The sequence below is a fragment of the Simochromis diagramma genome, unplaced genomic scaffold (assembly GCF_900408965.1).
Source record: "Simochromis diagramma unplaced genomic scaffold, fSimDia1.1 OVJJ01000510.1, whole genome shotgun sequence".
Classification (NCBI taxonomy): Eukaryota; Metazoa; Chordata; class Actinopteri; order Cichliformes; family Cichlidae; genus Simochromis; species Simochromis diagramma.
This window is the reverse complement of record NW_024387326.1, coordinates 948,854-962,399: the sequence shown is the minus strand read 5'-3', so window position 1 is coordinate 962,399 and position 13,546 is coordinate 948,854. Positions and strand designations below refer to the sequence as shown.

Sequence of the window (13,546 nt, the reverse complement as noted above, 5' to 3'; positions counted from 1 at the left end):
TGAAACTACATTACAAGAACTACAAAGTTCATAGAGTTATTTGTGCCATCACTAGTAAAGTACTTCAATCACTGGCATTTTCTAGAAAGCTACTATCTGGTATTTAACTAACTCACAACCTTGTGACGCAAGGGTTAAGATACGCTTGGGGATTTGTTTGTTTGTTTGTTTGTTTGTTTGTTTACACTTTTACAGTGACTCAGAGGAACACTTGGTTTCTTAAATGAAGAGCAACCACTTGGTTGACCGGGCAATCCATCTGTTGAAAGGCTGCAGGGGCCTGGACCAGCACTTGTGTTTTATTTCTCCGCGCTCTCTGCTCTGTGCTGTGGATGATGAGTGCTAAAAATAAATAAATAAAATAGCCTATAATAATATTAATAGTAATAATTACCTGCAACAAACCAAGTAGCAGCAATCCCACTCCAATTTCTCTAGCAACATCGTTTTTGTTTGTTTGTTGTTTGCTTGCTTGCTTTTCTTGTTTTTTTATTTGCCTGAGTCACCTGGTTTGGACGCTCTATCACTTCCGTTTGTTTTCCCGGAAATGTTTGGTTGGCATTGGCAACGTTTTAGCCAGCTCTAACGCCATACAGCCACGTCCGGAGGAGTGTTTATACACGGGTTTGTTGAATATCCTATCTCTCATTCAGTGTGCATCTGGAAATACACTATTGCGCTGATGTTTGTTTTTTCTAATACCTATCCTGCGCTAGTGAAATGAATGAAATTGTAGCTGTTACAAGCTAACGTTACGACAAGACAATGAAACTCTGCAGTCAGCTAGCTACATGCTAAATTCTCGTGTCGAAAAATATGTTGTTATTTGCCCACACAGACATAACTGCTGGGGCACGCGTATCTCTAAAATACAAACTGGTTTAGATACAATGGTTTTTAATGGCAGTGGAAGGCTAAAACGCTGGGTTTCGGTTTGTAAGCCGATGCTAACACTGCTGAAGCTACTGGACTCAAAACGTAAACAATGGCTCCTTGTTTAGCTAACGTCAATATTTCTCATTTTCAAACTCATGCCTGACAGTAGCTTTACTAAAACTAGTTAATCTCAGCAACAATGATTTACTCCTTATATCACTAATGTCACCGGAACTCATCGGATGACTGACTATGTTTTAAGAGCGTTAAACCAGAAGCTAGCTAACACCACTAACCAGAATTACTACCATCTACACAATTAGCTTAAAAGTACCCAATGCTGAAAAAACTATTTCTGAGGTCATGTGGGAATTAATTACCCAGTCGCTGTTATTTACTGGCAGGACTGAGCTGAGGACTTCTGGACGTTTGTTTATACTTATATTCCACTCACCACAGAGGAGCGAGGAGCAAGTACAGACTCCAAACAGAATGACCAGGTTTGACCAAAGACAAGTACTTAAACACCCGTGATCACATTTAATTAGTACTTTTGCGGTAGCTTTAGTTTAGAGTAAAAGATGAATTGACTGTGTGCTGTGGTGCTAATTTGAACGTTTCCATGTTTTTTGAAGCTCATCAGCTCCCAGGATGGTGAACAGTTACAAGAGAACTTCAAGCCCCAGATCCCCTACTAACAGTGGGGAGCTCTTCACCCCGGCACATGAAGAAAATGTGCGCTTTATACACGACAGTAAGTATGCCTGTCTAACAATGATGTGCCAAACTCTCTTCATGAAAACATTCATGATTTTAAATGCAGCTCCTTGAAAACTAAAACTGAATTGCCTGTCAAATGAATTTAATTCTGAAAAGGAAGATTCTTTCAGAACCTAAGACACATTCAGGTTGAGTTAAAATGGTTACTTTTCAGTTAACTATAAACTGTGCAACTATAACAGTAGATTATTTATCATATACATAATAGGGTAACAAATAGCAAATTGGTTACACAAGACATTAAACAGCCTCTAAAGCATGAAAGCTGATTATATTAAAAATGGAACAGCATTTTGATCATTTTTTGTTAAATGTTTGTCTCTACAATGCAAAGGACACTTATTACGAGCAGTATTTGTAACTGGTTAGTCTGTATTCATTGCTGTCAAAGCTGGTCATTTAAATTTCATGGTTTAGTATTATTCATCAGAGGTTGCCAGGTCTCTTTGAGGCCTACAAACCCATTGTCTGTCTTGCAGAACATCAGTATCTTTGCGTGCCACTGCCACCTATAGATCAGCACAGTAATGTGGAATGACAGCCATTTTTAAGTCTTGATCTGCCTATCCACATGCAATAAACAAAACGGGATCCAGCTGGCAGCCTGTCCACTATTTCTGTGGCTACACAAAGAGAATGACTATGAGAGTTAAGCCAATGTATATGCTACAAAGACACACTTGAGTGTAGTCCTCAGAACACACACTGTGCATGCTGATTGATCGGGATAAGGAACCACTGAAGACTTCTCCAAAAAGAGACACACACACAAAGAAAACAGGTCAAAAAGCATAGAGGAGAAGCACAAACAGTGGAAATTTTTTATTCTGCTTGAAAGGAATTCTTCGTCTATTGTGACCTGTTTGCTGTGCACCAGATCTCTGTGACAGATCTGTGACCAAGAGTAGCATGCATGCCCTTGGACATAACAATAAACGCCTACATGACACTTATAAGCTGTATTGTACCATTAAACGGACACTCTTAAGGTTGTGCACACACTAAAGAAATTCTTGCAGTGTGCTTTTTACCCAGCTGTCCAGTCACAGTCATGCCAATCATGGTGCAGGGGCTGAATGGTTGAGCCCTTGGTATTTGTGTTCGCACCAGATGACAACGCAAGATTGCCACAATTTATGAAATAATACAAAATCAGTGTTTGGAGGATTTGTTTACTATTCATCTGCAGGCACCTGCCAGTATATTTTATGTCACAGCAAACAAGGAAAACTCTGTGGGTCTTTAATGCCCTTCAAGTCTGAGAAAAGGCTTGAATAGAATAGAATAGAATAGAATAGCCCTTTATTATCATTGTACATGTACAATGAAATTATAGGTGCTCCACGCCAACTGTACAGGAGTAAAATAAAATGGTAAGACAACAGGAATGTAGCTCCTCATGCTTTGTTAGTGAACACAGACCACAGTTGAAATTCAGTGATTACTTCCAAAACATTGTTAAAAGGACTTTAGTGATGATGGTTTAAGATGGCAAAAATTCATTTTCCACGCTCTGACACTGAAGCACTTTAAAAGGTCTGGAAATAATGCTTTGCAAGTTAGAAAATGCCAGCACACAGCTCAGATGCATCGTTAAGTAAAACGTATTCGTCTTTGCTTATTTCGCAGCCTGGCAGTGCGTGCTTAGAGACATAAGATCAACGCAAAATAGTGACCGGAATGACCGTGGACCACAGGAGTATGTCGAGAAGAACCCAAATCCTAACTTACATTGTAAGTTCCAGCAAATATTTATTTTTCCGTCAGATGAAATCTGTAAAGGACGTGCCGGTTAACTACTCGTTTCCTTTTCGTTCTTGCAGCTTTCACGCCAGTGGACCTGAGTGACCTCAAAAAACGCAACACACAAGACTCCAAGAAGTCCTAGTCTTTCTCTTAATGATCCCATTGCTTTTTTTTTTTTTTCTCCCATACATTATCCTTGAGAACTTTTCCTCCATCAGCCCTCTTGTCAGCCAGAAAGTTATCGTTGTTGGTCAGTCTAACACAGAATGCAAATCTAATTTCTAAACTCTGGACCATAGAAAAGCTTCTCTTCCTTCGCCCTCAAAGACTGACTAAAAAGAAAAAGTTGGATTTCTCCCCTCTTCTCTCAGTTCCTGTGTTTTTTTTCCAGTCGCATTCGATATGTGGACGAGACCGATGCAAAGATTCATCCAAAATTTGCCGGCTTTGTACCTCAGCTTTTCTTTGTCTCCACAGGACGCAAAAGACTTCAGTCTTAAACGCGACGCTACAACTACTACTAATATGACATGGGAGGAAAATATAAAAGGGCTGACTTCTTATTTGTAGTTTTATTTTGTTTATCATTAATTAAGCAAGTGTAGAAGTAATTGAACATTCACACACACACTTTATGGGCGAGTTTTGAAAGCCAAAACAGAGTGTAAACAAAGCCAACATTTTTATTATACATTTTTTTGCCCTTGGTCGGACTTTATTAAGTAGAGGGCCTCCCCAAGTATTGATAAATCCCCCCCCATTCCCCTCTTCTTTCCCAAAGCCTTGAAACAAAATGTTGAATAAAAAGACTTTTACAGTACTTGTAGTTGTACTTACTCTACATAAATACATCACTGTATTTTTATCACATTAGAATTCTAGTTATGTATTGGTCATGAGTTGTAATTTAGTTTTTGATCCAGTTTATTTTCAGCTAGTTTCCAGAGTTGTTGCTCAAAAATGTTCAGATAGCTTTTGTTTTCACCAGTATTGGTATTGTTTTAATTGTTTTTCTTTTTAATTATTATAGTATTTTATTATTTTTCAGATCCAATATTTAAAAAGTCAGCAATTTAAATGTATCCCTTTGCAAGGCACTTTACGCACAGTCAACGTGTAGGGTGGAGCAGATGATACTCCAAAGGTAAAGACAACCAGGCTTGACCTTGTTGGGTGATCTTACTATGAAATCATACATATATGACCATTTTAGAGGTCTGATATTTCTCAAAACCTCCTTTTTAAGGCAGTCTTATACACTTTAATGACAAAAGTATTCACTCAACCTTCCAGATCGCTGAATTCAGGTGTTCCAATCACTTCCATGGCCACAGGTATATAAAATCAACCACCAAGGCATGCAGACTGCTTCTACAAACATTTGAGAAAGAATGACTTACTCTAAGGAGCTGAGTGACTACCAGAGTGGTACAGTGATGGGATGCCACCTGTGCAACAAATGCACTCATGAAATTTTGTCACTACTAAATAGTCTACAGTCAACTGTTAGTGGTATTGTAACAAAGTGGAGACGATTGGGAACAACAGCAACTCAGCCACAAAGTGGTAGCCCATGTAAAATTACAGAGTAGGGTTAGCAGATGCTGAGGAACATAACGCACAGAAGTCAACAACTACAAACTTCATGTGGCCTTCAGATTAGAAGGACAGTGTACAGAGAGCTTCATGGAATGGGTTTCCATGGAAACAGCTGCATCCGAGCCTTGCATCACCAAGTGCAATGCAAAGCGTCAGATTCAGTGGTGCAAAGCTCGCCACCACTGGACTCTAGAGCAGTCGAGACGTGTTCTCTGGAGTGATGAGCCACGCTTTACTATCTGGCAATCCGATTGGCAAGTCTGGTTTTGGGAGTTGCCAGGACAACAGTACTTATCTGCTGCATTGTGCCAGATGTGAATTTTGGTAGACGGGGGATTAAGATGTGGAGCTGATTTTCAGTAGCTGGGCTCGGCCCCTTAGTTCCAGTGAAAGAACTGTTGCTTCAGCATACCAAGACATTTTGGGCAACAATTCGGAGATGGGCCCCTTCCCGTTTCAACTTGACCACAAAGAAAAATCCATAAACAACAACAACAATCTTTATTTATAGAGCACATTTAAAAACCAACGGCATGCCAAAGTGCTTAACATAAAACAAATTAACACAAGTATAAACAGAGTCATAAAAAAATAGAAGTGTAAAATTATGTTCACAGGAAAAGCCACCAATAGAAAAAGTATAACTATAGCACATAACTATAGCACAATATAACTATGCCATCAAAACACAATGGCGACAAGACACACACAGCGGAAATAAAAGCATAATAGGAAAATTAAAAGAATAAATAAATCTCTGCAAACAAGGCCAGCATTTAGCCGGTAGAAAAAGCAAGATTAAACAAATACGTTTTAAGCCGTGATTTAAAAGATTGAATAGAGTCAGACGCCCGGATGCCAATCGGAAGGTTGTTCCACAACTCTGGTGCAGCCAGAGCAAACGCTCGATCCCCTCTAGATTTCAACCGAGATCTAGGCTGCACCAGCAGTAACTGTGAGGATGATCTTAAAGCCCTAGCAGGAACATATGAGCTTAAGAGTTCCTTAAGATAGCTCGGTGCTGTGTTATTAGTGATTTTAAAAGTAAACAGCAGAATTTTAAATTGGATACGGTATTTCACAGGCAACCAGTGCAAATCAGCCAGGACGGGAGTAATGTGGGCAAACTTCCTAGTTTTGGTTAGAATGCGTGCAGCAGCATTTTGGACTGTCTGTAATCTGTGAAGGAGGGCAGAGTGGAGACCAAAATAGAGTGAATTGCAGTAATCCAGCCTCGAAGTTACAAAGGCATGGATGAGCTTTTCCAGGTCTTTATGCGGGATATACTGCCTGGCCTTAGAGATAAGGCGGAGTTGGTAAAAACTGGATCTAACAACAGCAGACACTTGTTTATCAAGTTTAAATGAGCTGTCAAGTAACACGCCCAGATTCCTAGCAGTGTCAGAAAAGGAACTAGTGAGAAAACCAAAAGCATCACGAAGTTTGGCACGGAGAACGTTACTGCCAAAGACCACAATTTCAGTTTTCTTATCATTGAGGATAAGAGTATTTGCCAGGAGCCATTGCTTGACCTCACACATGCACTCTCGAAAACAATTCAAGGACGAAGCTAGGTCATCATTTAACTCAAAGTAGATCTGAATGTCATCAGCATAATAATGAAAAGCGATGTGATATTTCTCAAAGATAGCGCTTAAAGGAAGCATGTACAATGAGAACAGAGTAGGGCCTAACACAGATCCCTGAGGGACACCACAGCAAACAGGTACAGCGGAGGAAGAGGAATTGGCCAAATGAACCGAGGAGAGCCGATTGGAGCGGTATGATTTAAACCAATCCAGAGCAGCACCCTTGATGCCTACAGTGTGCTCAAGTCTCGCCAATAGGATGTTATGATCAACCATATCGAATGCCGACGATAAATCCAGTAGCACTAGGACCGAGGAGCGTCCATTATCAGCCATTAGTAGAAGGTCATTAAAAACTCGAAGCAGCGCTGACTCAGTGCTATGATGTGGTTTGAAGGCCGATTGGAATTTATCATTTATGCTATTCTCATCCAGGTAGGCCTGGAGTTGAAGCAAAACTATCTTCTCAAGAATTTTGGCCAAGAACGGAAGCTTTGAAATCGGCCTATAGTTCGCATAATCATTATAATCGAGGTTCCTTTTTTTAAGAACAGGCTGAATTATAGCATGTTTAAAGGCTGATGGTACGCAGCCGGAAAGCAAAGAAGAGTTCAAAAGGGACAATATACTAGGTCCAATTGCACTGAAACAGTCCTTGACTATACGAGATGGAAGAACATCATATACGAGATTAGTATTGTTCAGCTGTTCAACTAGACGCTTAAGAGTAGGGAGTGAAACGGGTTCAAACTGATGGAAGGTAGAGGAACAGTCAGGGGTAAACACAGGGCCTGTCATTAAAGGAAGAGCAGATTTGAGAGATGAAACTTTATCTAAAAAATCATTTAAAAATTGTTCGCAAAGAACCGGGGAGCACAGCAGCGGCATAGTGGGGCAGGGGTTGACCACAGAGTTAAAAATTTTAAATAAAATTCGAGGATTGTTACCATTGGTAGAGATAATTTTTGAAAGGAAAGCTGCTTTAGCCATTTTGGCAGACATGGATGAGTGAGAGCTTGACTATCCTGCACAGAGTCCTGACCTCAACCCAACAGAACATCTTTGGCATGAATTAGATTAGACTGCAAGACAGGACTTCTCATCCAACCTGACAAATGTGCTTTGGGAAGAATGGTCCAAAATTCCCATAAACACTCCTAAACCTTGTGGAAAGTCTTCCCAGAAGAGTTGGAGCTGGTCTAGCTGCAACGGGTGGGCAGACATCATATTAAACCCTCTGAATTAAAATTGCGATGTCACTCAAGTTCACACGTGTGTTAAGACAGACGAGCAATATAGTGTATATAGAATAGTACTGGGGTGGCTGTGGGTCAGGAGGTGGATCAGAAGATTGTTGGCTTGATTCCTGGGTGCTCCAGTCTGAACCCAGAGTTGTTTTCTGATACATCCATCGAAGTGTAAATGTGTGTCAGTGTTTGATAGAAAGCCCTTAGGAGTTAGATAAAGCATAGAAATAAATCCTTGTATGAATGGTGAATGAGGGATGTTGTACAAAGCGCTTTGAGTGCTCAACTAGGGTAGAAAAGCACTATATAAGAACCAGTCCATTATCATTTATTTAACACCTACAGGAGCTTTTTTAACATCTCATTATATACTGATCCATTTTGCAGCATAATTATTTGCAGCTGTTTGTTTAATTTAGTGCAGTAGATAATTCGATCTTGTTGATTAATTTAACTTAGCTAAGTGCTTTAAATCTCCAAACATACAGGTTGGATCAAATGGTGATTCTAAACTGGCTGTAGTCAAAAGGGTGTAAATGGTTATTTGTGTTTCTGTGTTACCCTGTGCATGGTGTACCCCACCCCTTGCCCACTTTCAGCTCTGCCTGACCTTGAACTGGATATGTGGTTAAAAATATCGATGGATATATAGGTGATAGATAACTGTGTCTGAACTGACAGATTGTGCCAGCAAGGGATAACTAAGCCAAGGGTAAAAATGTCTTAAATAATTTATTGAATTGGACTGGATGAATGCAGGCATTGTTAAAATATCCAAACCTAGTTGTGAGTGTGGTAATCTCAACCTGCACAGCTCTGTGTAGCTGCAGCTGTTATCACACCATCAGTGCCTAAAAATCGGATACCATATGACTCAATGCATTTTCTATTTCTAAATGCAGAAAAAATCTGAAATTGATCCAGAGGGTAAAAAAGCTGTTTACTAAGCTCTAAAAAAGCTATCTTGGAAAATTATGCTTTTATTCAAAGCGCTGTATTAAAGATTGTTATCCACACAGTTGGACTTTGATGAATTATTTCTTTGAACTGTTCTTTTTCCACAGTGGAATGATTGTACACCATACATCATTAATGACTTGAGAAAAAAAAAAACACCATTTGGGCGCACAAGTTTGAATTTATGTATGCAGAAGTATACATGCAGGCTCACCCCACAATTTAGCAAGTTGCACCTTGATAACACACTTTTGTTAGCCATAAACATTTTTGGCATAATTCTAGGTGGACATTTGACCAGTCTTATGGGCAGAATTTGCAAAGGTCACTTAAATTGCTTGATTTCCTGGCACTTACGTTTAAGTGTAGTCCACAGATTTTCAGTAGGGTTGAAGTGGGGCTTTGGGAAGGCCATTGAAGCAGCTTTATGTTTATCCATGCCAAAACCAGTTGTTGAAACACCAAATGTGTCCAGGTTTCAACCACTTAGCCGCTGACTTTATGTGAAGTGAGGTGATTTGGAGGTGGTCCTACTTCTTCGTTATTCCAAACACTTTGTGCAATGTAACTGTCAGCAGGCAGTGTCTGGCTTAGGTGCAGTTTGGACAATTGTGGGGTGTATGTCTATAGTTTAGCCTGTGCTTTACAATCATTCCACACTGGAAAACGTCAGTTCACAGAAATCATTAAAAGCCAAAAAATTACCATGACGATCGGTTATGGCCACAAATATGTACATATTTATTCAAACTGAATAACAGTGGTACATTTTCTTTCTTTTTCGTTTTTTTTATTTCAGTTATTTTATACACACATAGCTGTAGTAGTTTGTGTACTGAAGACTTTCAACTACAACTCAAAATAATGAAATTTACAGTGAAAACTGTAAATTTATTTAATATTTAGATTATTTGAATAATTGTAGATTCATTGTTTCGGACGATACTGTTAATTGTTTACCGATACTCATCTGGGGAGCAAAACAATAGCAATTCCCTGTTGGTAACTTTGTACTAAAGTCTGATTGGACAGAAAGTTGTTACTACGCGTTGACGTATGTCTACGTATGCTACGCGACGAAACTGTTTTTCTTTATTGAGCAAAGGTCTGCTCATTGTGTTTTGTCGTCGGGGAGAGAGAGGAAAGAGCAGGCAGAGGGACCATTGAAGTCTAGGGCTTTACTTTTTTTTTTTAACTATTTCATTAACAGTTTAGCATTATTGGGGCAGCATAATGACCGATAAAATGGATATGTCTCTAGACGACATTATCAAGCAGAACAGGCAGCAGAGAGGTGGAGGCCGGGGCGGCAGAGGTCGAGGCCGCGGAGGCGCAGGCGGCCGTGGAGGAGGAGGCCCCGGGCGTCTCGGAATCAGCGGTGGAGGATTTGGAGGCCGGGGCGGCGGATCCGGCCCGATGAGGAATCGACAGATCCCGAAACGCGCTAGAGGCAGACCAACGCCTTACAGCAGGGTATGAGAAAGTTAAAGGAAAAGCCTTCGACAAAGCTGAAAATGCCTGGTTAACGTCGTTCTGTAGCTAATCCCCTAGCCAGCTTGCTAGTCAAGCGAATAAAATGATTGCTAGCCGCCGAGTTTTCCCTTCGGAGGAGAGCTCTATAGTTGGCGGCTAAGCATTAATGGAAGTTGTATGCATATTGTGTCCCTTCTCCCACAATCCGTATGTGTTACATCCTTTTTCAAGAGGAGCCCTTTTTGGAGAGAGCAGTTGTGTTAGCCGTGTTGGCTAACTAGCTAAAGTTGGATCGTAAAGGCCGAAGCGGCGCCATTTTGAATCAAGCGCCTTAATTTAGAGCTAGTCGTCCAAGGTCCATATCGGTGCTTTTCCACCTCTTGTGTCAAATTGATGGTGAAAGGAAATCGCATCAACAACAAAGTCTACCCGCACGCTACTATCGTGGGAGCAAAATCCTTCCTTTTTTTTTTTTTTTTGGTCAAGTCCCAGCGCAGCGACCAGACGGCCTTTTGTTCGGGAGTGGCTGACGCTCTTCTCAGCAAGGCCCATTTTGGTGGCTATTCAACCGGTGTGGCTGTTGCTTTTTGGATGGATCAGTGGACTTTAAACCTCCTCTCTGATAGTTTTCATGTTAAGGCAAATCATCACTCCTTAATTGTGAATGAATATCTAAACAAAGCCCCAGTCAAAATGGCGTGTCTCAAAATGGACGCTCAGATAATCCACGCTCATTGATGGGGGGGTAGCTGGGCCCCCTTTCAGTTTGTTTACATCCCCTTCCCCACTCATCCTATGGACATTTCCCCCTTCATGAAAGCCCTTTTCGTGGCTTGGTAAAGAACTCTTGGGCGGGCCTGGAAAACATGGTGCAACGCTGGAGGCAACGCTGCTTCAGACGGCGACCCCCTGTGTCCCTGAGGATCATGTCTGGAGGGCCTCTGGTGGAGGTGCAGCTGGCAAGAAAACAGTGGGCAATTTTTGTAGCTAGAATGGGAGGTTGTTTGGGTTTAAACATAGAGATTATGGGTGGGAGTGGGCTATAATAAAATCAGTTAGCTCCATTTGAACTTGGTCATTGAAAAGACATGTACTTTAAAAAAAAAATGTATCCAAAGTGTATGCATGTACAGGTTGTATACAAGACATCCCCTTGCCTTTTAATTTTTCTATATATATTAAGTTGTCTTGTGTATGTCCTTATATGTCCGAAGTGATTCACTTGCTTGTAGTGATGGGGTGGGCAGGGAATAGTGGGGATCCTCTTGGGGGACCTGAGCACCCTGGCCATGTTGGAAGTGGAGCCCCTGCTTGCCCCAACACCCAGCCGTGTGGACTCTGTGAATAGCAGAGGCAAGGGGATCCTGAAGTCAGCAGGTGCGTTCTCTTTCGTCTGTTGCAGCCTAAACAGCTTCCAGATAAGTGGCAGCACGACATGTTCGACAACGGCTTCAGCGGCTTCAATGGTGCTGCTGGAGGTGGAGGAGGAGCTGGCGTGGAAACTGGAGGGAAGCTCCTTGTGTCCAATCTCGACTTTGGGGTCTCAGATGCAGATATTCAGGTATTCTAAGTTGTTTGTGATTCTTGGCCTGGGTTGGTGTGTTTAACAGTCTGGATCAAGAGGGACCAATTGTTTTGGGCGTGTGTTTTTTAGGAACTTTTTGCTGAGTTTGGAACTCTGAAAAAGGCCGCAGTTCATTACGACCGATCAGGAAGAAGCCTGGGAACTGCAGATGTCCACTTTGAAAGGAGGGCAGATGCGCTCAAGGCCATGAAGCAATACAACGGCATCCCACTGGATGGTAAGTCCTGCCAGTATAAACAGTTTCTTAAAGTTCGCTGCTTCTGTAAAGATTTTGAGGTTCATGGTGTTTGTGTTTTTAGGGCGGCCTATGAACATTCAGCTCGTCACATCACAGATCGACACACAGAGACGGCCAATGCAGGGGTACGTTAATAATTCTTTTTGTTTGGAGGGGGGCAGCAAATGCATTTGATGACTCAATGTGTAAAGGCTCCTTTATCTTCAGTCTGAACAGAGGCGGCGGAGGAGGCATGATGAACAGAAGTCGTGGTGGCTTTGGAGGCATGCAGAGAGGCCGTGGAGGGCGTGGTGCAGGTGGCCCTAGAGGACGAGGACGAGGCGGCCGTGGCGGTAGTAGCAAGCAGCAGCTGTCAGCAGAGGAGCTCGATGCCCAGTTAGATGCCTACAATGCCAGGGTATGTCTACCTGAAACTTTTAAATATGATTTCTTCTGAGTAACGGATTGTCTCACATGTCTAATTAACTCTTGGTTTGTTTTCTCAGATGGACACCAGCTAAGAACGTAAAAACAAGCTCCTGAGGGTCGTCGTCCCTTCCTGTCTGCACAGAAGGGTGGCTGTTACAAATGTGCAGATTATTTTACACTTGGTTGTCTTCTAATGTGATTGAAAATATTGCCCCACCTCTTGTTTTAAATGCTCCAAAGTGTTTTTTACCAGATTTGTTTGTGATTATTTTTTTTATTTTTTATTTTTTTTCTTCTGGTGGAAAAAAAAAAAAATGGTTTCAACTGTAGGTTATGGAACTGGGTTTCCCCAGTTTTTTCTTCTACCCTGTAGTTAAACACTTGTAATAAAAACCTGCAGTGCATATTAACCACGTTAAATGTCCCTTTGTTTGTTTGGGTTTTGTTTTTTTTCTGGTCATGTCTACTTGTGCACTATAGTTCACTATAAAATGTATGATTTCACCTGTAGCGTATCAGGATTAAAGATCTGTATTTGCTGACGTTTCTGTATTTTGGAATAAACATTTGCATTGTTTTGGAAACTTGCAACAACTGTAAAATACAGATTTGCCATTTAAATGGAAAAATAAAAGGAGTGGCCTAGAACTTGGGTTTTGAAAACCTTTGCTAACTAGCAGATGGAGGACTGGATTAATTGTAATGCACGCATTAGTTGTAGGCCTGGCCCAACGTGCTCTATTTGCTGCAGGAAATGATACTGTTGAAGTACAGCCACTAGATGGCGCCCTGCTCTGCTATATACCTTTTTAAGTTTTCAGTATGTGCTCGTCACCACGCCTTTTGCAAGCACACAGGCGTGTATTAAATCTCAAGTCTGTAAAGATAAACTTGCGAGGCTTATGTGCTGTGTTACAGATGTGATCAAGTGACTAAAAACCAAAGAGGGCGTGAAGTGAACGTAGTGTAAAAACAGCCACAAAAGGTAACTACATCTGCATGCCCACGCGTGTCGAAGCGCATATTTCCCGGAAGCGTTGCGGGGCAA

General features: G+C 41.3%; 2 protein-coding genes across 2 annotated transcripts; both read left to right on the top strand.

Annotated features, from left to right (window-relative positions):
- Window positions 1-493: 493 nt before the first annotated feature.
- Window positions 494-4,222, top strand: mcrip1 (MAPK regulated corepressor interacting protein 1). The gene is made up of 5 exons (XM_040006227.1): window positions 494-624; window positions 1,281-1,376; window positions 1,512-1,630; window positions 3,286-3,390; window positions 3,480-4,222. Exons 2-5 carry the CDS (start codon window positions 1,369-1,371, stop codon window positions 3,542-3,544), a joined length of 297 nt encoding a protein of 98 aa, XP_039862161.1. The 5' UTR covers window positions 494-624; window positions 1,281-1,368; the 3' UTR covers window positions 3,545-4,222.
- A 5,667-nt stretch (window positions 4,223-9,889) lies between these two features.
- On the top strand, window positions 9,890-13,146 carry alyref (Aly/REF export factor). The gene is made up of 6 exons (XM_040006220.1): window positions 9,890-10,267; window positions 11,670-11,828; window positions 11,922-12,069; window positions 12,152-12,215; window positions 12,298-12,487; window positions 12,576-13,146. Exons 1-6 carry the CDS (start codon window positions 10,028-10,030, stop codon window positions 12,588-12,590), a joined length of 816 nt encoding a protein of 271 aa, XP_039862154.1. The 5' UTR covers window positions 9,890-10,027; the 3' UTR covers window positions 12,591-13,146.
- The last annotated feature ends 400 nt before the right edge of the window (window positions 13,147-13,546 follow it).